At 37.2% G+C, this 25906-nt stretch overlaps 1 protein-coding gene across 1 annotated transcript; it reads left to right on the forward strand.

Annotated features, from left to right (window-relative positions):
• The first annotated feature begins 11559 nt into the window (after nucleotides 1–11559).
• Nucleotides 11560–14801, forward strand: LOC131058544 (cysteine-rich receptor-like protein kinase 44). The gene is made up of 7 exons (XM_059219967.1): nucleotides 11560–12709; nucleotides 12869–13012; nucleotides 13106–13248; nucleotides 13328–13538; nucleotides 13628–13862; nucleotides 13966–14116; nucleotides 14215–14801. Exons 1-7 carry the CDS (start codon nucleotides 11902–11904, stop codon nucleotides 14587–14589), a joined length of 2067 nt encoding a protein of 688 aa, XP_059075950.1. The 5' UTR covers nucleotides 11560–11901; the 3' UTR covers nucleotides 14590–14801.
• Nucleotides 14802–25906: the final 11105 nt, after the last annotated feature.

The following is a 25906-nucleotide window of genomic DNA, read 5'->3' on the forward strand; positions in this document are numbered from 1 at the left end:
ATTCTCTCCTCCCCCTAGTTACCCTTTCTCTCTTTAACATCTCCCCCCCTTCTCAATTTATTGATACTTTCCTCACCCCTCTCTACCACTCCCCCTAATTACTCTCTACCTCCCTCTCTCTTCCCCATTCTCTTTCCCCCTAATTACATTTTCTCTCTTACACCTATTTCCCCTCTCGCCCTCCCCCTAATTACTCTTTGTCTCCTTGACCTCTCTCCCCATATCTCCTTCTCTACCTTTGTTGATACTTGCCCCTCTCCCCTGTCTTCCTACCCCCTAATTATCCCCAACTCTCTCTCTCCCACCCAATAACCCTCTCTTTCTCTAACCTCTATTTTCCTCTCCTTTTGTTGATACTTTCCTCTCTCCCCTCTCCTCCTACCCCCTAATTCTCTCTCTCTCTCTCTCTCTCTCTCTCTCTCTCTCTCTCTCTCTCTCTCTCTCTCTCTCTCTCTCTCTCTCTCTCTCTCTCAATAACAATATATTTCTCTAACTTGTCTTCCACCATATGATCCCTTAGGACACCATATGAACCATTAGAAAGTCATATTGTCTTAAGGGGTAATATGGTGTCCTAAGGGGCCACACATGTGTTAGAACATCATGTATGACCCCTTAGGACATCATAGTGTTCTAAGGGGTCATATAGTGTCTTGAGGGGTCATATTGTGTCCAGAGGGGTCATATTATGTCCTAAGAGGTCATATTGTGTCGTTAGGGGTCACATGGGGTCTTAAGTGGCCACACATGTGTTAGAACACCATATGACCCCTTAGGACACAATATGACCCATTAGGACATCATATTGTCCTAAGGGGTCATATGGTGTCCTAAAGGCTCATATGGTGTCATTAGGGGTCATATGGGGTCCTAAGGGGCCATGCATATGTTAGAACACCATATGACCCCTTAGGACACCATATGGACATCATGTGGTCCTAAGGGGTCATATGGGGTCCTACGGGGCCACACATGTGTTAGAATATCATATGACCCCTTAGAACACCAAATGACCTATTAGGACATCATATTGTCCTAAGGGTTCATATGGTGTCATAAGGGGTCATGTCATGTACTAGGATGTTAGAAGGGGTCATATGATGTCTTAAGGTGTCATATGGTGTGACGATGGGTCATATGGTGTCCTAAGGGGTCATATGGGGTCATATGGGATCCTAAGGGGCCACACATGTGTTAGAACACCATATAACCCCTTAGGACATTATATCATATTGTTTGAAGGGGTCATATGGTATCCTAATGGGTCATATGGTGTCATTAGGGGTCATATGGGGTCCTAAGGGGCCACACATGTGATAAAACATCATATGACCCCTTAGGACACCATGTGGACATCATATGGTCGTAAGGGGTCATATGATATCCTGAAGGATAATATCGTTGGTATTTATATGAAGATTACATTAATGATATATTATGTTATCATTGATGTCAATTAACCCGTAATGATATTGTTGATATTGTTGTAATATTGTTTTGTAATCAGTAGGAAGAGCTAGTGAAGGAAACTATAACCAATAGGAAGAATTTGTGGAGTGAACCAATATTGCTATATATTGGAGACTTGAACCAGTAACCGGTAAACCCTACCTGTTGTTTTTAATAAACCCTAACCGATTAAGTTTGGTGAATTGGTTATATTGGTTTACAATCTGATGATGAGTGGCAATGATTATGACACCTATGATTATTGTATGAAGACAATTTTAAGTGATTTTGGCAAGTTGATGTAACGATTTTTGTCTAAGGAATGAGCAAGTATATTGCATATAATGAAAAGCGCGTGATGAGTTACTAAGTTCGATGAAGCGGTGATCAAGGAGCAATTGAGGTTTTCTTGATTGATGTGCAGAGATTGCTATGTAATCCAACAATCATACTTGAACCGACTTGTTTGTAATCTCTATGAGAATTTTTTTGTTTGTTGTGTTATCGACCTAATTGATTTATTTATAAGGTCGATGAAGTTGTTTAGTTTAAGTGTTGGCGAAGATCAATTGAGTGTGTGGTTCCCGAACCAGATGATGTATTTGCAGTTTGAGTAAAGGCAGATAGGAGCATAAAACGGATATGATCAAGAAAGTGTAGTGCTATTTAGACAGATCAACAAACTCCTGTTGTTTTCTAACAATTACAGCAGAATTGAAATCCCCTAACCAGGTAAGCTCTAACAAGCTTGGTGCTATTCAAATCCTCTAACAAGGTGATCCATTAGCTTGGATTTTCAAATCCTCTACTAAGGTTACTCCTTACAGGGTATTTCTTATAACAGGCATTGTAATCAATCCCTTAACCGAGTGGTCCCTAATAGGATTTGTTCTTAACAAGACTTTTGTAAAGATTTAACAGGATAGGCTCCTAACAGGGAAAACTTCAGAAGAGTTCAGATAGTTATCTTGTGAGTCTCATCTCACCGTGGTTTTTCCTAGTTGGGTTTCCACGTCAAAAATATTTGTGTCAAGTGGTGAATGTTTTTTTGGTTATGTTCTTATGGTTGATTTACTTAACTACTTTGATAAGTCATGATAACTGGAAGCATTGAGAAATGAAGTCTGTTGACTTATGAAAAAGCATTTGGATGTTTATGAGTTTGAAGTTGTTTACTGTTAATTTGTTGTAATAGTCAACCGGTTTATCTTATGAGTTTTTGTCTTGACAATGGTATTACATTGATAGTTTACTTTGAGAGATTTATTTTGAGATTGGTGAAGTTATTATCAGTTTTTTATATTTACTCATTCACCCCCCCTCTCAGTAGTTGAGTGGATACTTAATCTTTCATCATACCATCAATTGGTATCAGAGCGTATCAGGTTCTCTAAGTTCTAAGCCTAACAACTTGAGGTAAAGATCTTGCAGATCATGATGAAGAAGGAAGGTCTGAAGTTTAATAGAGAGAACTATAGGATATGGAGTGACAAAATGAAAATTTATATCAAGAGTTTGGGAAGCCAGTATTGGGAACATGTCGATACTAAATATGTTGCACCTACTGGGATATTGACTGATGATCAAAAGAAAGAGCAACAAGAAAATCATCAAACATTAGAGGCTATTATCAGTTCTTTGTTTGATGCAAAGTATGTAGATGTTCATGGTCTAGAGACTACATATGAGGTATGGAAAAAACTTGAAGAGATTTATAGTGGTGATGAACATGTTAAGATTGCTAAAGAAGAGAGTCTAAGAGGAAAGTTTGATGACATGCGAATGGCTGAAGGTGAGAATATCCAGCAGTATGGTCAAAGGATAAAAGAGATAGTCGATGAAATTAAGAGTGCAGGAGGTAAAGTGGAAGATGCCACAGTGATTAGTAAAGTACTGAGAACCCTACTACTGGTCTACGCTATCTGAGTTGTAGCCATTCAGGAGCTAAAGTCCATTGACAAAACTAAGGTAACTCTTGACTCCATCATTGGAAAGCTTACTACTTTTGAATTAAATGGTTATGATGGTAGTGTACAGAAATTTGAGTCTGCATTTAGAGCTTCTGTTTCTAACCCATTTGTGAGAAAAGGTAGAGATGCCAGTCACAGTTATGAATCTAGATCCAGCAGAGAAGTTGATGATGAAGATAGTTTAGTTGAGCTTGAAGCATTGATGGCCAAGCGGTTGCCTAGAGGTACATGCAAATAAAGAGGTAAATTACCTTTGAAATGTTTTGCATGCAACAAGATTGGACACATAGCTGTTAACTATCCTAATGGTGATAATGAGCGCAAACGAGAGAAATTCAAGAAGTATAAGGGTAAAGGCAAATGAGATTGTCTTATTGTTGTTGATGGTGGTATCACTGATGAAGAATCTGGTGGTGATTCTAATGAAGACATTGTGTTTGTAGCTATTAAAGAAGAGATATCATACCAGAAGGAATTAGTATCCAGGATGGATAACTCTGATGATTGGATCATTAATAATGGTTGTTCACATCACATGACCGGTGATCGGAGCAAATTTATTTCTTTGAAGGAATTTGATGGTGGAGTTGTAAGATTTAGAAATAACTCACCCTACATGGTTAAAGGTAAGGGAACTATTTCTCTTAATGGAAAGCACAGTGTAGATGATGTCTATTGGGTTGAAGGTTTAAAGCATAATCTTTTGATTGTGGCACAACTCAATGACAAAGGATATCCATTGGAGTTTAAGAACGGTATGTACAAAATCTATGGCAACAAAGGTGAGTTGATTGCAACCGGGAAGCAAACTAAAGGCAACCTGTTTCACCTTAATCCTAAAGTCAGCAACTGTTTAATTGCAAAGATAGATGATAGTTGGCTTTGGCATAGGAGATTTTGTCATATAAACTTTGATAACATTGTTAAAGTGAGTAAGTCCAAGACAGTGACAGGTTTGTCTCAGTTGGACAAATCGGTTAATGCTCTATGTAAAGAATGTCAGTTGGGAAAGATGACATCCTCAACTTTTAAGAGCAAATCTTTTTTAGCGGAACATTTGTTAGATTTGGTTCATACAGATCTTTGTGGACCAATAAGGACAAAAAGTATTCAAGGTGATAGATATTTTATGATCTTCACTAATGATTGCTCAAGGATGATGTGGGTCACATTCTTGAAGGATAAGACTGAATCTTTTGGTAAGTTCAAGGCATTCAGGGCCTTAGCTAAGAAGGAGAGCGGTAAGAAGATATAGTGTTTGAGGACAGACCAAGACAGTGAATTTACTTATGAGGAATTCACTAGATATTGTGAAGAAAATGGTATCAAACGACAGCTTTCTGCACCAAGGACACCACAATAGAATGGTATCGCGGAGAGAAACAACTGATCAGTTGTTGAAGCTACTAGGACGATGTTGATACAAAGAGGTGTAGCGAAAAATTTCTGGAGAGAATCTGTCAACACAGTTGTCTACACTATGAACCGGATTCTGGTAAAAAGAGGTAAAGGACAAGACTCCTTATGAATACTAGTATGGAAGATCACTTGATGTTAGTTATTTCAAGATATTCGGAAGCAAATGTTTTATTAAGAGAGGTGATTATATTAGCAAATTTGAAGCTAAAAGTGATGAAGGTATATTTCTTGGCTATTCTACCAAGAGTAAGGCCTACAAGTGTTTTAACAATCGGACACAAAGAATTATTGAGAGTGTTGATGTTCGAGTGGATGAATATCCTGAAGTCTCAGAGGAAACCAGTTGGAGAAAAAGGATGAAGATCCTTGAAATCTGAAACCGGCAAAGCAAATACTGATGTACCAGTTCAACCGGAATAGATAAATTCAGAAGATGATGATGATAATGAAGAAGCTAAACTTGAAGATAATGATCATGTTATTCCAAGATATGTGAGACTGAATCAAGATCCTGAACATATTATTGGGGATAAGGATGTTGGAGTACTAACCAGAAGAAGAATTGGAGAGAATTCTTGCATGATCGCCACTATTGAACCAAGAACAACTGAGGAAGCATTTGGTGATGATCATTGGGTTAAAGCTATGGAGGAGGAACTAGATCGATTTGAGAAGAATAACACATGGACCTTAGCACCCCGACCGGTGAGTAAAAATGTGATATGTACTAAGTGGGTATTCAGGAACAAGTTGAATGAAGATGGTGTTGTAGTTCGCAACAAAGCTAGGTTGGTTTGCAAAGCTTATGCACAAGAGGAAGGAGAAGATTATGGTGAGACTTTTGCACCAGTGGCGAGACTAGAAGGGGTCAGAACTTTACTTGCTTTTGCAACACATAAGAAATTTAAGGTATACCAGATGGATGTTAAGTCAACATTTTTGAATGGGATACTGGAAGAAGAAGTATACATTGAGCAGCCAGATGGTTATGCTTTGATTGATGAGAAAGACATGGTATGCAAATTGCATAAGGCTTTATATGGGTTAAAGCAGACACCGAGAGCATGGTATGAAAAGATTCATACACATCTGATGAAGATAGGCTTTCTGAGAACCAGTGATGATAGCAACATTTATCTCAAATCTGAAGGAGATAAAATACTAGTCAGCGAAGTATTTGTAGATGATATCATATTTGGAGGTAATGATGACATGAAAAATGAGTTTGAAATGTCTTTAGTGGGAGAAATATTCATAGGCTTGCAAATACAACAAATGAAGAATGGTATTTTCATCACATAGTCTAAGTATGTGAAAGAGGTCTTGAAGACATTTGGCATGAGTGACTGTAAACCAGTTCAGACACCAATGGTTACAGGTTGTAAGTTATTTAAGGAAGATGAATCCACAACTGTTGATGAGAAGGAATACAGGTCAATGATTGGAAAATTGCACTATGTTGTTCACAATAGACCGAATATAGCTCATGCAGTTGGCATAGTTGCTAGATTCCAGAAGAATCCTAAGGAGACACATTTGATAGCAACCAAGGGAATTTTTAGATATTTGTAAGGTACTGTTGACTATGGCTTATGGTATCCATATAGAGGAAATTTTGACTTGAAGGTGTACACATGCAGATTGGGCAGGAAATGTCGATGACCGAAAAAGCACAACCGGTGGAGCATTTTTTCTTGGAGGAAGACTCGTTTCATGGAGTACTCAGAAGCAGAGTTGTACTTCACAATCTACTGTTGAAGCTGAGTATGTTGCAGCTTACATGAATTGTACTCAGGCTATTTGGATGAGGCACATTTTGGAAGGTTTTAAGATGAAGATTTCATTACCTATAAAGATTTTATGTGATAATACAAGTGCCATAAATATTTCCAAGAACACTGTTTTGCACGCACAGACCAAACATATTGAATTGAAGTATCATTTCTTAAGGGAAAAAGTGCAGAGTAAAGATGTGATCTTGGAGCATGTTTCTACCAAGGAGAAACTTGCAGATATCTTTACTAAACCTCTGCCTAAGACTATTTTTGAGTATCTTAGAAGTCAGGTAGGTTGTACCCCTTCATGAGGCTAGTTAAGCATGATGTAGATTACATCAGTCCCAGAGCTACTTGTAGAATTTTATAGAAGGATTGGTGGTAGAAGTGGAGTTATTCCACAGGGGGGCATTAAGTTGCAGGTTGTTGATGCTCCACAATGATATTTGACATTACATGTTTTACTTTCAATTTGGCATTGCTGTCAAATGGGGAGAAGAATTATGCTATTAAAAGGAGAAGAACCGGTGACAAGTTGAAGACATGGAGAGCTTGGTGAATACTTGGTAATGTAAACCAAGATTCCTATTCAAAATCACAGCAGCAATCAATGGTATTGATATTTATATTGCCATCAATGCCAAAGGGGGAGATTGTTGGCATTCGCATGAAGATTGCATTAATGATATGTTATGTTGTCATTGATGTCAATTAACCGGTAATGATATTGTTGATATTATTGTAATATTGTTTTGTAACCAGTAGGAAGAGCTAATGAAGGAAACTATAACTGGTAGGAAGAATTTGTGGAGTGAACCGGTATTGTTATATATTGGAGAGTTGAACCAGTATTCGATAAATCCTACCTGTTGTTTTTGATAAACCCTAACCGATTAAGTTTGGTGAATTGGTTATATTGGTTTACAATCTGAAGATGAGCGACAATGATTATGACATGTATGATTATTGTATGAAGACAATTTTAAGTGATTTTGGTAAGTTGATGTAACAGTTTTTGTCTAGGGAATGAGAAAGTATATTGCATATAATGCAAAGTGCATGATGAGTTACTAAGTTCGATGAAGTGGTGATCAAGGAGTGATTGAGGTTTTCTTGATTGATGTGCAAAGATTGCTATGTAATCCAATGGTCATAGTTGAACCAACTTGTTTGTAATCTCTATGAGAATTAATTTTTTGTTGTGTTGCCGACCTAATTGATTTGTTTATAAGGTTGATGAAGTTGTTTAGTTTAAGTGCTGGCAAAGATTAGTTAAGTGTGTGGTTACCAAACTGGATGATGTATCTGTAGTTTGAGTAAAGGCAAATAGGAGCATGAAAAGGATCTGATCAAGCAAGTGTCTAGTGCTATTCAGACAAATCAATAAACTCCTATTGTTTTCTAACAATTACAACAGAATTGAAATCCCCTAACCGGGTAAGCTTTAACAAGCTTGGTGCTATTCAAATCCTCTAACAAGGTGATCCATTAGCTTGGATTTTCAAATCCTCTATTGAGGTTACTCCTTACAGGGTATTACTTCTAACAAGGCATTGTAGTCAATCCCTTAACTAGGTGGTCCCTAACAGGATCTGTTCTTAATAGGGCTTTTGTAAAGCTTTAACAGGCTAGGCTCGTAACAGTGTGAACTTTAGAAGAGTTCAGATAGTTATCTTGTGAGTCTCATCTCACCATGGTTTTTCCCATTTGGGTTTCCACATCAAAAATATTTGTGTCAAGTGGTGAATGTTTTTTTGGTTATGTTCTTATGGTTGATTTACTTAACTACTTTGATAAGTCATGATAATCGGAAGCATTGAGAAATAAAGTCTGTTGACATATGAAAAAGCATTTGGATGTTTATGAGTTTGAAGTTGTTTATCGTTAATTTGTTGTAACAATCAACCACTTTATCTTATGAGTTTTTATCTTGACAATGGTATTACATTATTAGTTTACTTTGAGAGATTGATTTTGAGATTGGTGAAGTTATTATCAGTTTTTCTATCTACTGATTCACCCCCCCTCTCAGTAGTTGACCGGATACTTATTCTTTCATCGTACCATCACATACGGTGTTCTAAAGGGTCATATAGTGTCATTAAGTGTCATATGGGGCCCTAAGGGGGAACACATATGAGCATTAGAAGACCATATGACCCTTGAGGACACCACATGACCCCTAAGTACACCGGATTACCCATTAGGACATCATATTGTCCTAAAGGGTCATATGGTGTCATAAGGGGTCATGTCATGTACTAGGATGTTAAAAGGGGTCATATGGTGTCCTGAGGGGTTATATGGTATCCTAAGGGGTCATATGGGGTCCTAAGGGGCCACACATGTGTTAGAACACCATATGACCCATTAGGACATCATATTGTCCTAAGGGATCATATGGTGTTATAAGGGGTCACATGGTGTCGTTAGGGGTCATATGGGGTCTTAAGGGGCCACACATGTGTTTGAAGACCATATGACCCCTTACGAAACCATATGACCCCTAAGGAGACCATATGACCCATTAGGATATCATATTGTCCTAAGGGGTCATATGGTGTCATATAGGGGTCATGTCATGTACAGGGATTATAAAAGGGGTCATATGGTATCATGAGGGGGCATATGGTGTCCTAAGGGCTCATATGGTGTCGTTAGGGGTCATAATGGGTCCTAAGGGGCCACACATGTGTTAGAACACCATGTGACCCTTTAGGACACCATATGACCCCTTAGGACATCATATTGTTGTATGGTGTCCTAAGGGGTCATATGTTGTCCTAAAGGGTCATATGGTGTTTTAAGGGGTCATATGGTGTCGCTAGGGGTCATATGGGGTCCTAAGGGGCTACACATGTGTTAGAACACCACATGACTCCTTAGGACCATATGATGCATATGGTCCTAAGGAGTCATATGCTTTTGTGAGGGGTCATATGGTGTCCTAAGGGGTCATATGGTGTTGTTAGGGGTCATATGAGATCCTAAGGGGCCACACATGTGTTAGAAGACCATATGACCCCTTAGCACACCATATGACCATTTGGGACATCATATTGTCCTAAGGGGTCATATGGTGTCATAAGGGGTCAAATGGTGTCTTGAGGACCCCTTAGGACACCATATGACCCCTTAGGACACCATATGACCCATTACAATATCATATTGTCTTGAGAAGTCATATGGTGTCCTAAGGGGTCATATGGTGTCATTAGGAGTCATATGTGGTCCTAAGGGGCCACACATGTGTTATAACACCATATGACCCCTCAAGACACCATATGGACATCATGTGGTCCTAAGGTGTCATATGGTCTCATGAGCGGTCATATGATGTCCTAAGGGGTCATATGGTGTTGTTAGGGGTCATATGAACTTGTAAGGGGCCACCCATGTGTTAGAAGACCATATGACACCTTAGGATACCATATGAGCTCTTAGGACACCATAAGACCCATTAGGACATCATATTGTCTTAAGGGGTCATATGGTGTCATAAGGAACATGTAGTGTACTAGGATGTTACAAGGGGTCATATGGTATCATAAGGGCTCATATTTTGTACTAGGATGTTAAAAGGGGTCATATGGTGTCTTGGGGAGTCATATGGTGTTCTTCGGGGTCATACGGTGTCCTAAGGTGTCATATGGTTTCGTTAGGGGTCATATGGGGTCCTAGGGGCCACACATGTGTTAGAACACCATATGACCCCTTAGTAAACCATATGACCCATTAGAACATCATATTATCCTAAGGGGTCATATGGTGTACTAAGGGGTCATATGGTGTCCCAAAGGGTCAAATGGTGTCGCTAGGGGTCATATGGGGTCCTAAGGGGCCACACATGTGTTAGAACACCATATGACCCCTTAGGATACCATATGGACATCATGTGGTCCTAAGGGGTCATATGCTTTTGTGAGGGGTCATATGGTGTTGTTAGGGGTTAGATGGGGTCATAAGGGGCCACACGTGTTAGAAGACCATATGACCCCTTAGGAGACCATATAACCAATTGGGACATCATATTATTCAAAGGGGTCATATGGTTTCATAAGGGGTCGTGCCTAATTTGTTCTACCAAATGGAAGAGGAGCTGAAACTAAAACCATGATGAAGAGAGTAGTTTTTCCAATTTAAATATCTAAACGCTTGCTGCCATGCCTTCCATATAGACTGCAAATAAGGTGAAGCTCTAATATGAAAGAAGGGAGCCATCAATGTTGTCTTCCCACATGATAGTTCACCAACCATCAATATATGTAGAAAATAATTCCCCACATGATAGTTGCTAGGCAAACCCCTTGTGTTTTGGGATCCAATATCCCTATCCAGCCAAACTATCATAACCTTTATCGCCAACATAAAATGGAGCTACCGATCCCAGCAGCTATGAGGAGCTACTGATGGGCCCAACAACTATTAGTCTAGTATAATTACATTTTTGCAAGATTTTTATAATATTTTCAATATTAATAATGTTTAGAAATTATAAAATTAGTTTATCATTATCTATTTTATTAGTCTATATTGTATAAAGATAATTTTATGTCTCTTAAATGTATTTTTCTTTGACTTTTAATTCATTGTTTTAAAATAACTAATCTTATAATTTTGGGATTGACCATAAAATTTATATAATTTTGTTAGATGTATTTTATAATTTCATCATAAATCATCTTACGAAATGCCCTCGAAAAATCGTTATAATGACCTTATCAAACTTGTTTGTCACTTCCTTTGATCTAATTAGAGTGGTTTCAAATAGCCTAATTTTTTCCTTTATAAGTAATATAAAATCCTCGTTCAAAAAAAAAACGAAAGGAATAGCTTAACCGTGGAACGTCACTTCAGTTTGGCTAGCTTGTTTTCAAAAGTCATCTATTAAACTTTCAGACACTGTGAATTCTCTCGACTGACGTGTCGTGAGCTGGTAGACCAGAGTTCACAAGTCGTCTTGTGATAAATTTCCTCTGTGCAAAACTTATTTGTCAGATTCGGGGAAAAAGTTCAGTGGTTCAAGTTAGGCAGGAATATGTGTGGTATTTACCTCTGAAGGCCTTCCTCAGTTGAGTAATTTCCCCATCGAAATTTATTAATACCTACAGCTGCCACTTTACCTTATCTTCAGGCGTTCCCCAACCCACGACTTTTGGTAAAGTGAATGAAAACCACAGGCGCCTCCACAAATCAACCCTGAAGACAAAAACTTATGATCTTGCTGTGTTTGAGACCCTGCAGATCGAATCCCAATGTGAATGTAGGAGTCGTACCAGTTAACAATAATGAAAAGGATGAAGCGGGATTCCATTCTTATTTTGCTCTTTCTATTGAATTCTTGTTGGTTTATATGTGAGTGCCGATGGTCTAACTGTAACAATGGAACAACTTATCTTTATGGCGGTGCATATTCCACAAACCTGAAGCGAGTCATAAACGACCTGCTTTCCAATACATCTGATACTCCAGAGTTTGCTATCTCTTCATACGGTCAATCTCCCAACACCGTCTATGGCCTTTTACAGTGTGTCGGGAATATATCAGCTGAAAAGTGTTCTGAATGTTCGAAGAATGCATATAAAACCGTTACTGAACAGTGCGGCAATGACATAGGTGGGCAAGTATGGATGGATGACTGTTTCTTGCGTTATGACAAATTCAATTTCTTTAGGGATCTTGATATCAGTGGAATGCCATTTCCCAATGAAAGTCATATTACTAGCAATTCACAGGCTTTTGAGGCAACAGTAACTAATCTTTTGAAGACTCTGTCTGAGAAGGCTTACGAACCTGCAAATAAGGATTTCGCCATGGGATCGGCTAGCTATAGCAGCTCCGGAAAAGTGTACGGTTTAGTCCAGTGTTGGAGAACTTTAGAGAGAGAAGATTGCAAAAGGTGCTTATTGTATGCGAGGCAAGAAGCACAGAGTTGCTGCTCGATCGATAAAGGAGCTCAGGTTCTGTCCACATCCTGCAAGATAAGATATGAGATATACCCTTTTTTTGGATCTGCAGAGTCGATGTTAACTGATGGATCAAATAATCCACCCACTTCTTCACCTCCGGCATCTCCCGCAGAACCCCATAGTTCTGGTAATTTATTTTATGAACTTCTGAGACAATATCTAGGATTATCCAAGTGTCATTTGTTATACTGCTGAATGTGATTTATAGGTTTTCAGTGGGGTAGATATTGCAAGGGATCCCGAGTGCCACAGTTCCAATGACTAACAATGAAGATCTACTCTGCAGGAAAGTCCTCAAAAACGTTACCCATAATATTGGGACTCATGGGAGCCCTGATTCTGGCGTTACTTATTTGTCTGATTGCAATGAGAAAAAGAGTGGCGTCTGCCATTTGTAGGAGGCCAATAACAATAGTTACCCACAGCGAAGGTGCTCGTTCAAATTTACTTCTTTGTTATTTTAATTTCTCTGTTTCTGGTTAGATTGCAACATTTAATCCTATGCTTACCCACTTGGCTACAGAGAGGCAGGGAAATTCCTCTGAAGCCAGATTAATTATACAGGAGAAACATTTTGTGTTCAGCTTAGAAGAACTTGCAGAATCCACACAAAATTTTGATGAGAGTAAAAAGCTTGGAGTGGGAGGTTTTGGTGCCGTCTACAAGGTGGGATGTGTTGCAATCCTTAACAACAAAGTCCGTTTAAAGAAGAATTTGCAGCTCTAAATCTGTTGTGATCTTTCAGGGAACAACTAGGGAGGGAAAAGAAATAGCAGTGAAAAAACTGTCTGCAAGATCTACGCAAGGTAAGAGAGAATTTATGAACGAAGTGAAGTTGCTCTCCAATGTTCAGCATCGAAATCTTGTGAAGCTGTTAGGATGTTGTGCTGAGGGAGATGAAAGGTTGCTTGTTTATGAATACTTTCCCAACAAGAGCTTGGACACTTTTCTTTTCGGTAAGTTATAGGGCAAGCGCTTTTTATAAAGTTGTAGAGACTTTTGTTTTGGAGAAAATTTAACAAAAGTTAAAAAATTGGGATTACAGATCCGGAAAAGCGCAGAGATTTAAGTTGGCAAAAGCGTTATAACATTATAGTTGGAATCACCCGTGGCCTTGTCTATCTTCACGAGGATTCACAGTTGAAAATTATTCACAGAGACATTAAAGCAAACAACATTTTACTTGATGAGAAACTTAATGCCAAGATAGCTGACTTTGGCCTGGCTAGATTATTTGCTGGTGATGAAACGCATGTCCATACAAAAGCCGCAGGCACATAGTAAGAACCCTCACAATAATGATGTTAGATCTATATCAAAGATGGCTAAGGATTGTTAGGGTTTTCTTTTGTGATTTTACAAATTAATGTGTTGTTATTGCAGCGGTTACATGGCTCCAGAATACGGAATGCAAGGGCAGCTGTCAGTTAAAGCAGACGTTTACAGTTTTGGGGTGCTTCTGCTTGAGATTATGAGTGGAAGGAAAAATAATGATGTAAATATTCCCTACGAAATGGAAAACCTGTTAGAATGGGTAAGCAACTGGACTTCCCACTACGCATCTATCTTCATAATTAATGCTTTTCAAAGCCAAACAGCCAAGTTGTGTTGAATTGATAATATGTGATGCAGGCATGGAGGTTCTACAAAGGAGATGGTGTTAAAAATATGGTGGATCCAACGGTAGCAGAAACATGTCCAGAGGAGAAAGCGTGGAGATATATTCAAATTGGGCTTTTGTGTGTACAGATGGATGCAACACTTCGTCCAACTATGTCGAATGTTATTATAATGATATCGAGCAGTTCGGTCACACTACCGAGTCCCAAAAAGCCTGCATTCATTAGCATGAGCAAAAGCTATGGCCCAAAAGCAGGAGTGAAGATAAGCTCAGGAGGATCAGGAGTTGGGGATTATGAAACGGGGACATCTGGGACGACGACGTCATCTGCATCAGGGCTTGCGTCAGTAAACGATGCCTCCATCACTCAAGTGAACCCTAGGTAAATTTGAGTTTAGAAATGAATATCTGGAAGGCAGCCTTGCCGGCTATTCTTTATAGTCTTACCTATATGCTATGTAATTATAATATACTGATTCGCTCTGGCGGTCGGGAGTGGAATAATTGTGTTAATAAACAATGAAATTTCCCGTACAGAAGCGTGAACCTTTTGTCTACAGTTCAGAAAAGTAAAGTGCAAGCCAGCTCAATTTGTGCAGTATAATGTTCAGAAAAGCTGTAAAGCGACCAATTAAGCACGTGATTACTTTTCGCGAGGCAAAACTAGTGTTTAGTGTCGAAGGAAAAGGCAAGGAAAAGGCCCTTTACATATTTAATTAAAAAATAATTTAAAGTTAAAGGATGATATTGAAATAAATGTTAAATTACATGTAAAATTGTAATAAAGTAAATGTAGTATTTATTTTGACAAGAGACAAGAAAGGTAATGTATCATTTATTTATTTATGAATGTTTTAATGTTGAGATAGATGAAGAACCTCTTTTTATAAATTGGTTACTTGTTTGCCGTGGTTTGTCTTTATAAGTGCATATTTGATCATGTATGTGGATGTAATCTTTTTTGAACATTTGAATTGGTTTATATGGATATAAACCTACTTCACGAAACTTGAAATATTTTGCTCACCTCAATTTTTAATGTCATTATTGTTGCAAGGATATGTGGTTTTTTTAAACACTTTTGAAGAATATGTCATCTTAAAAACTTAGTAGATTAGATTTATGGATTTAAGTGGAATGATAAAGACGCAAGCATGTAATAGTCTAAGATGATGTAAATATTTTGATGATTTGATTTTGATTGTCTCATAAATACATTGATATTTTTCTATAAGCTCTCTTGGATTCATCAAAATGAATGAATGAATATCTTTAAATACAACCACCAAGCACACAAATCAACATAGTATGTGCTAACTTGGGTCACAATATTTAGTGAAATGATAGATGAGGTGAGAATTCAAATTTTATATTTTAAAAGTGAAGTTTAGATTTGCATTTTATGGAATTGACTTAGATCAATCTTACACTTGTGGATTTGATCTAGGGCAATGAACACTGAATTTTAGGATTATGAACAAAAATTTGGGGATCAATTATGAAAGCAGCTAGTATATGGGATGGCATGGACCAATTTCACATAAGTGTGATACTCTATCTAAATATTACACACACAAATATGTAATAAAAGCAAGACCAAAATTTGAGAAAAAAAAAAGAGTGTATGGTATGTTGTTATTACATTTTGGCCCTATTTTAATGTGTATACAAATTATTGAATGCAAATCCATGTTGAAATAAAATAAATAATAGATACATAAAAAAAATTAACAAAGTAATTGATTATTATTGGAACAACCTAGACTAGGCTACCAAAACTTTATATTGATTTTTTTCCTTCTTATTATTTTCTTAATATACAAACATATATCTCATGGTTTACTTAATTAGTTTTTATACATTCAATAGAAGAGACATTGGATCTATAAGGAGAATTAACTTGGTTAAAGTATCATTCTGGTTTCAAATGAACTTTGAACCTCTTGATTACCATTTGTAGTAATAATTTACACCAAGGACTCTAGACATGGCCTAATTTGGTTGTTCGAATATATTAGGGATTTTAGATGACCTAAAGCAACCTTTTTGTGCTCTATTTATTCCCATGAAGCTAAGCATTTCTTGATTACACTTATTTGTTCCCTTATGTTTTAGGCTCAACTTTAGTACATGCTTCTTAAAATATCCCTAAACAAAATAATTCACTAATTGAATCACACGATGTTCTGCAACATTGATTAATAAAGCTCACAAAATTAAACCTACAAATATTTCAAGCTATATTATCATGCACTATGGAAATTTATAATCAAGAACCCAAATAGTGTCAGATTTTTTAGGATATGGATTTACTTGATTTCAAATGTATTTTTAAAAAGTGTCCATTCAAAAAATATCTCCTCATAGTTGTAGACACATGTTGATAAAAGGCCCTGTTTGGTTAATGATTGGAAACCACTATGAGATTTAATAGTAATATGATTCGATGTATTTTCAAATTTTGTTTAGTCAAATTCACTCTTGAGGCAATACTTAGTTGAATTGCTTCAATTAGTAGTATATACTAACATATCCATTGTTAAAATTTTTTATATCAAATATTTTGAGAGGTAACCTTCTTGAGTTGCATGTCTTTAATCAATTTATGATGTATAAGAAAAAATGGTCATCTAAAGAGGATATCTCTCAACATATTTCATATATAGTTGCAACATGTAAGACGACATTAACTTAGTCATTGACAAAAATTTATAATAAGTAATACTATATTTAGTTACGTAAAATTTAGACTTAGATTTAGGGTTAAGATTAAATAGTGTTAGGGTTGGTGTTATTGTTAGGGCTAAAATTATTGCTAGGGTTAAATTTAAAATTAGGGTAACAATTAGAATTAGGGTAAGGGTTAGAATTATGGTTATGGTTAAGGTTAGGGTTAATATTAATGTTATGATATATATTTTAAAATGCTTTACTAAGTTTAATCTTTTGTTATTTTTTTATAATGGACTATAAATATATAATATATATAAAGAATGAATATATAATAATATTCTTATATTTATATATAGATTATATAAAATAATTATTTATCCACCATTATTGTAGAGGAGGTTGTAGGGGAGGCTAATTTCTACCCAAGTTTGACTTAGGCAAGCCCCTATACAGACAACACCATTTTCTCTCTTTCTTTTGTTTGTAGGATTTGGATCTAATGAATTTGGAATGCAAATTTGTCAAATGTAGACTGAGATGAATAGATTCAAAATTTGAAAAAGACAAAAATCCTAGACGTTGCAGCTTAGCTATATCGTCCAACACTTAAAAAAAACAAAAAAATAGGGAGATAATTTGTAGGGTATCCTAATTCAAAGTTTGCTCATAGAATTTGCATTAGATGCCTTAAGGATAGTGGCAGCTAGCTATAGTGTTTAAATTTTTTTGGCTCAAATTGTACACGTTCCTTTCTAAGTTTCATTTCCAAACCTATATTCAAAATTTGTATATCTGTTTTGTAGCTTACTATTCATGTTGATTATTGTCAAATTTGCATCTTTATACCTAGTTCTTGTATTTTCTCATTTAATATTATCCAAGCACATCAAAAGTAAGAGGATAATAACTCAGTTATTGTGTCCAGCTCTCCCAAGGGTTTGAAGTTGGGTATATTGACTATTCTTTAATATATGTTGATGTGAATGGGTTTGACTCCTAGATTGCATGTTTAGACTAGTGAACCCCATTTTTACTATATACACTTACCATCAAGAAGGATGGTACCAAATTGTCTATGTGGTCTTGTATAACACGTTATAGAAGCACAAGTGCTTAGTAATGCTCTGCAAAATGCACAAGGTTAGACTAAAACCTATGGTCGTATAACACACAAAACACAAGAAGCAAAGATCCAAGTTAGTGTTATTCAACCAAAAACTAATCTAAGCAGGCATATCAAAAGAGACACTAAAAACATGATAAGATATTTAACTATGGAAGTAAATACAATAAGGCATCTCCAAATACCTTCTCTCATGCTCTTAGCTCCTTCTCCCTTGTTCCTCTCCTCTCCAAGTTCCAAATTAGTGTAGCTCTCAGCAACTTTTTTGCACTATGGATGCTTATGGAGGTTCAAGATTGTAGATTACTCTAAAATACCGTGCAAATATGAATAAAAGCTAATATTAGATGCTATGATGCTAAAATGATTTATTTTAGGCCAAAATAACAATATATTAGTGATTTATGCTAAATGCTCTCTAAAATTCTCTATAACTTAGATGCATACCAATTTTCAGGATCTGGATTATGAAGAAATGGGCTATATTTATAGGAAAAATGGAGCAATGGATGGCTGAGATTGAGTAATCTCAACAAGGGCCAGGATTGAATGATATTCAATCCATGTGAGGGCTTTCGACCCAATCCCAGGATGACAAGTGTCAACATGAGAGGGGTTGAGAGGAGAGGGAATAAGCATTAAATGCTTGACATGACCTGAGAGTAAACTTGGGAGTTAAGGTCAAGGTCAAGGTTGGGTTGAATGAATAAATTCTTTATTGAAAGAATAAAGCTTTTATCCAATGGATAAACTCTTGTGCAAAGGTAAAAGGGATAACCATGGTCAAAGCAATAAATGTTTGAGGAGACACATGAGTCACATGAGGGTTGAGTTAGGGGTAAACCATAAATGGTCATGTAAGAGCTATTGATGGTTTAGAAGACTTTAGGGGTTAATTTGTTGAACACACAAAGCATTTAATGTTTTTCAAAGACTTTGAAGTCTCTGAGAAGTGACTCCAAGTTGTTTAGGATTGTGACAATAATTAGGGGATGGATTAGGCTAATTAGGAAGGGGTTAGAAGAATCTAGAAGGGGGTTTAGGAGTGCAAGTGGATTTGGTGGGTAAGGGAAAATAGGATTTTAATTAAAATAAAATTAATTTATTTCAATTTGTGGTTGCAAGTTGTATTTGTAGGAAAATGCAAGTGGGGGGAGTAAATGAGAAAAGGGGATTAAATGAATTAAATAGGATTTATTCATTTAATTGATTGTGAGTTTGGTTTAATGAATTAATTGAAATAAATTGAATAATTTATTTAATTAATAGGAGAATGTTTGAAGATGAATTAATTAAATATTAATTTAATTAATTGATGGCTAGTGGGTTTTTAATCAAATAAATAACAAATATTCATTTAATTAAACTGGACAGATTTATATTGTAGTGTGTTTGTGGATTGAGTGCTTTTACATAGTTTATTGAGCGCTTTTGTTAGGGTATTAGCGCTTTTGTGAGGAGATAGCGCTTTTGTGTGCAAAATAGCGGTTTTGTGTAGGAAAATAGATGTCCCAGTTTGTGTGAACAAAAATCTCTCGATGTCAATGATGGATGGATGGAGAGAGGAGGTGAAAGTTGTTTTGAACCATAGCAGCCTTGATGAGACTTAGATCATTAGGATAAATGTCTGTTGAAGTCTAAGTGTGCCATGATTGCTTACCTGTTAAGACTCGAAGAGACTTGATCAAAGTATTTGTTGATAGTCTAGGTTTAAACTTAAGAAAGTTTGAAACAAAACAACTGATGATGATGGTCGATGCACTTGTGTAGGAGGATCTTCACGTCTTACAGTTGCGCGAGAGGCATCCTGGCACACGGGGGTTGCGCGATCAGTTGACAGAGGCCGAGGTGGATTGCATTGCAGCGACTGGCTTGTACGATGTGATGTATATGCTCATAATTCAAATGAATCGCGATGGCATAGTGAGACATGCACGTTTCACTTGGCGTAGGGGGAGATGACTGTGACACTGGAGGATGTATGGTGCATCCTGCATATTCGCATTCGAGGTGAGCTGGTGACGTATGACAGAGCTTGGGGGACAGCCGTAGTGTATAGATTTTTTTATGAGGACGCTTTATTGATGATGGTTCGATAGCCTGGGAGGATATAGCTGCCTTGTACGAGCCATTACCAGTAGTGCTATCAGGGATTGTGGGGGAACTACTGTGCCCAGATCGACGATCACATGGACTTGCTGTTGGTTGGGGTCAGGTGATTGAGCAGATGATTATAGAGGGGACCCGTTTTGCATGGGGTCCATGCGTGCTAGCACACTTATATCAGGAGCTTCATGATGTAGTATACCGAGGGAGGGGCTCATTGGGAGTGGGAGTCACGTTGCTACATATTTGGGCATGGGAGCACTTACCAGTTAGTATGATATTTTGGGCAGTCGACCAGCCATATGTATATATGTATAGCGATATGATGAGTCAGCCCCACCTGGGGAAGTTAGAGTAGTGGCGGCAGGCATTGGATGATTTGGATGCAGTGATCTGGAGACTGTACATTGAGTGTGAGCCCTGGGAGGATGATGCGGAGGCGTTTCCATATGTGTTCATGACACGATTCCTCATTGGTAGGACAACCTACCATGTGGAGAGATAGTTGCCTGGCAGAGTATTGAGACAGTTTGGACGACGACAGGGATTGCCTAGGGGAGTGGGAGAGTATGCACGAGTTGTCCGAGAGAGGTATTTATGGGGGCTAGTATTACCTTATGATCAGGCATTAGCAGAGTTTCAGATGCTACAGGAGAGACCATGGGATATACGACCAAGGATGGTAGATGTAGGGGTGTTGGAGGAGTATACGCAATATATGGCGGCACATCCGATTCCTCGGATATCAGATCCGACAGAGCCGATTCTAGAGTTTGAGGAGGATACAGGACAGAGATGGAGGAGGAGAGGAGGTCAAGGACCTATAGTAGATGGATGAGGGAGAGGGGATGGTGGTGATGGAGGAGGTGGTGATGGCGGTGGTCGAGTTCAGCGGAGAGGAAGAGGCGGTTTGCCATTGCGGATATCACAGGGACCTTTGATGCAGGGAGGAGTTAGATGAGGTGGCTGAGGTATGGGGGAGATGGAGGTACCGATGGATAGAGGGGAGGGAGCCACTGAAGAGGGAGCTACAGGTGAGGCACCTATGGATACAGGGGAGGGAGCCACTGGAGATCTTTGGGACCATATGATATTATATTTGCAGATTCGACTTACAGCAGCCGAGACACGGGTGGAGGATATGGAGGCAGAGGTTGCAGCTAGAGACGTGCAGTTGTTTGCACGAGAGTCAGAGCTAACTGTAGTGTTGCGGGAGAGAGATGATGTAGTGGAGAGATTAGCAGAGCTACAGGAGAGAGTCTGGGTTGGAGTAGGAGCACAGGGTCCTCCTGGGGAGGTGATGAGGGAGATTCGGCGAGCACAAGCTGAGATAGAGTATTGGTAAGGGTTATATGAGCAGGTGGTGCCAGCTAGTTAGCGAGCACTAAGCTATTCACAAATGCGGCAGGCCAGATCAAAGCGGTCTTAGAGGATGCAAAGCAGTGGGGGTGTGATGGGTCCTCCACGGAGAGATAGGTCAGGTGATGTAGGAGCTAGTGGGGGTTTGATGGGTCCTCCATGGAGAGATAGATCGGGTGATGCAGGGACTAGTGGGGGAGCAGGTGGTGATGGTGGTGCAGCATCTGAGAGCATTTTGTATATTTTGATATTTGTTATTTTGGACTGTGTCTTGGATGGCTCTTGGTAGCTGATTTTTTGGACTTCATTGTACTCTAATACATGAGATGATATATATGAGGAGACCCCATATTTTGTGATGATATGCATGTTGATGTGTATGGAGTTTATACTTGATGATGATTTCATGAGTTATGCTTAGATGGATACGTATACTTTGCTATATGTATGTGTTTATGAGATGATTTATTCTTATATGATGTCTATATGCATGTTGTATGATGTTGGATGCTAGCATGTGAATGTAGGGTTATATATGCATGATTTGTTTGATGTATTGCTTTATGTATGTATGTAATGCCATGATGATGATGTATGCATAATGATATAATGATATAGATGGGATAGATAATATCTTGTACTTTAGATCAATACAATGATGAGATAATGATATGTAAATAATGTTAATGTAATGCTGTGAATGAATGATTTATTTATGGCTATGCATCTAGATGGTTAAAAATGAATGTAACATGGAGAAACAAATGTAAAGTACAAATGTTTAAATGATGATTTCTAAATGAATGCATATGTATAATGTATGAACCAATGTTTATAATGATAATGATAATGCATATGATGAAGTAAAATGATAATGTGATGATAATGCAACTCATGTTTAATGAATAACTACACCTTAATGCAATTAAAAGGATAATGAATGCTTTCTTAATGAATCTTAAATGGTACTAAATGAAATGAGTATAATAATATACTAAAATGGATGAATGAATGCACTTTAACTAATGGATAGATAAATGAATGTATGCAACTATGGAAACCTAAATAAATGTATGATACATAAGTGTTTGAAATGATGATAAATGATGATCACTAACTAAAATTAAATAAATGTATAGTAATGGCTAATCATGGTAGTAAATGCAAAGAAGGACAATTTATCATATAAGTGAATCTAAATGTCATGAGTGTAATAATGAAATGATATAATGATACTAATGCAAGTAATATGAGAATGAACTATATGTAGTAAGTGCAACTAAATGATATTAAATGCACGCTAATGAATGGCTAAAAATTTGAATAAATTTATATGCAAGTATATGATAATGAACTAGGCTAATGCAAATGCAACTAAATGGAATTAAATGACGATGTGATTATGATAGATGAATGCAAGGTTGTTTAAACTTTGCATGATGCACTGATGATGTATCAAAGGACTCCGTCGTGATTGCATCCAAGACCAACTCAATTTTTTTAGATAACCTCTCATAGTAATCTTGTTTACATTTGCACAAAAAATTATGTATATGAATAATGAATTTTTAAATGGATGGATGACATGCAACAAAATGCAATATATAAATAGATGAGATGAAATGACGATCCATAGTGCTTTATTTTCATCATTGAGCTTTAAAATGTTGTAAGAGAATACAAGCAACTTGACATAATGATTCAAGATGACTAGAGTATTCCTTACATGGATTTTGATATAGCAAGTTAATACAAACAACTTGATATAATTGGTCAAGTTGACCTGAGTATTGCTTGCATTACAAACAAGGATCGTCTCCTTTCATGCATGACTTGGAACGTCCTCCTTGATCTTGGGCTGATCATATCCTAAGACAAGTTCATACCGTAATAAGAGATAAAACCTTTATCCAACTTGGATGAGGTAGGAGGAACCAAAGAAAGAGCATTGTACTTGCGAGCAAACAACATATATAAAGAATAAAGAATAAAGAATATGGATCCTTGATAATGGTTCATGCTCATATGGTCGCGGTATACGCTATATTCAGCAAGCCGTAGTGATCCATGACTGTATTTTGCATATGATCACGTAGCTTAGTGAACTTCTCACGTAGACACCATTAGTACATGCCCCAGAACTTCATCGGAATAATTCATAGAAGACATACAAACAATGCCTAGGAACCATCACGACCACTCTAATCACTTGTGGATATCCTAGAGTAGTGTAGGAACCTAGATTATATAAATGAAGAACCTAAAAATCAACCAAGTATTTGATAGCTTAAACAGAATTTTCTTGTCAAAGAAAACGATATCATGTCTTTGTTTTGGTAAGGAAGGATGCATCTTTGTTAAGACAGTTTTGTGTGTTGATGTTGATTGTTTGGTCAATTTGATAAGAGGTCATCATTTTGAGTGTTTCATAATGTTTGTTTGGTATCTACTCAGATGAGTATGTACAATGTGTTGCCATGTTTTTTATTTTCGATGTTTTCTAATGTTTTTGGATTTTGTGAGATAGTTTTCCAATGTTTTTGATATTTTGTGATTGTTTTGAATGTTTTTGGATTTTGTGAGATAGTTTTGAATGAAGAACCCCAACGAATCACAAGATAATGTAGAATCCACTTCCATCAAATAGGTTAAGGGCATTGCCCCCAGTTTAGACATGACTATGAAAATGCGGGATGCCAGACGCATGAAGTACTATCCTTGATTGTTGATCAATAACAAGCCATGGTTTTGGACTGATGGATGAGTGAATGTAGTGAATGTGATCGCAACAAGCTTGAAAGACAATGGAGCCATAGCTTTTACAAGTGGCACCTGTTTGCCAGGTTTTCACCATCGCACTTACCCAAGGTGCCACCAGAGTGGTTGTTCACCGTTTGGATGTATGATTTTTCTTTACTATTTTGATGTTTTGGTATTTTCTTCAAGATATTTTCCTGAATGTTTTTGGTATTTTCGCCGGTAGGTATGAGAGCCTGATGCTCTGTACAACTTATGTATAAACCATTTGAGGTGCATGCTATTGATCGGATCTGCTAGCGGTTCTTTGTCTGAAGTAGCCAACTGATATGCCCCGGACCCAAATACAGCAGTGATAACATATGGACCCAGCCAATTTGATTCAAATTTTCCCTGATGTTCTCGGTTGGGTTGGTTGCGAGGATTCTCTCGTAAAACAAGATCACCTACCTCAAATGTATGAGGTCTAACTCGGTGATTGTAGCAAAGATCCAAGTTAGTGTTATACAACCCAAAACTAATCTAACCAGGCATATCAATAGAGACACTAAAAACATGATAAGATATTTAACTATGGAAGTAAATACAACAAGGCATCTCCAAATGCCTTCACTCATGCTCTTAGCTCTTTCTCCCTTGTTCCTCTCCTCTCCAAGTTCCAAATTAGTGTAGCTCTCGGCAACTTTTTGCACTATGGATGCTTATGGAGGTTCAAGATTGTAGACGATTACTCTAAAAATACTATGCAAATGTGAATAAAAGCTAATATTAGATGCTATGATGTTAAAATGATTTATTTTAGGCCAAAATAATAATATATTAGTGATTTATGCTAAATGCTCTCTAAAATTCTCTATAACTTAGATGCATACCAGTTTTCAAGATCTGGATTATGAAGAAATGGGCTCTATTTATAGGAAAAATGGAGCAATGGATGGCTAAGATTGAGTAATCTCAACAAGGACCAGGATTGAATGATATTCAATCCATGTAAGGGCTTTCAACCCAATCCCAAGATGACAAGTGTCAACATGAGAGGGGTTGAGAGGAGAGGGAATAAGCATTAAATGCTTGACATGACCCGAGAGTTAACTTGGGAGTTAAGGTCAATGTTAGGTTGAATGAATAAATTCTTTATTGAAAGAATAAAGCTTTTATCCAATGGATAAACTCTTATGCAAAGGTAAAAGGGATAACCATGGTCAAAGCAATAAATGCTTGAGGAGACACATGAGTCACATGAGGGTTGAGTTAACCATAAATGGTCATGTAAGAGCCATTAATGGTTTAGAAGACTTTAGGGGTTAATTTGTTGAACACACAAAGCATTTAATGTTTTTCAAAGACTTTGAAGTCTTTGAGAAGTGACTCCAAGTTGTCTAGGATTGTGACAATAATTAGGGGATGGATTAGGCTAATTAGGAAGGGGTTAGAAGAATCTAGAAGGGGGTTTAGGAGTGTAAGTGGATTTGGTGGGTGAGGGAAAATAGGATTTTAGTTACAATAAAATTAATTTATTTCAATTTGTGGTTGCAAGTTGCATTTGTAGGAAAATGCAAGTGGGGGGATTAAATGATTTAAATAAATGTTTTATTTAATTTATTTAAAAGAGGAAAGGGGATTAAATGAAATAAATAGGATTTATTCATTTAATTGATTGTGAGTTTGGTCTAATGAATTAATTA

Source organism: Cryptomeria japonica, chromosome 4, assembly GCF_030272615.1.
Source record: "Cryptomeria japonica chromosome 4, Sugi_1.0, whole genome shotgun sequence".
In the NCBI taxonomy this organism is placed as follows: domain Eukaryota; kingdom Viridiplantae; phylum Streptophyta; class Pinopsida; order Cupressales; family Cupressaceae; genus Cryptomeria; species Cryptomeria japonica.

Coding starts and splice junctions, on each gene's coding strand:
- LOC131058544 (XM_059219967.1), top strand. CDS start 11,902: ATGAAAAGGATGAAGCGGGATTCCATTCTTATTTTGCTCTTTCTATTG. Junction 13,013..13,105: donor AATAGTTACCCACAGCGAAG/GTGCTCGTTCAA, acceptor ACTTGGCTACAG/AGAGGCAGGGAAATTCCTCT. Junction 13,863..13,965: donor ACAAAAGCCGCAGGCACATA/GTAAGAACCCTC, acceptor TTGTTATTGCAG/CGGTTACATGGCTCCAGAAT.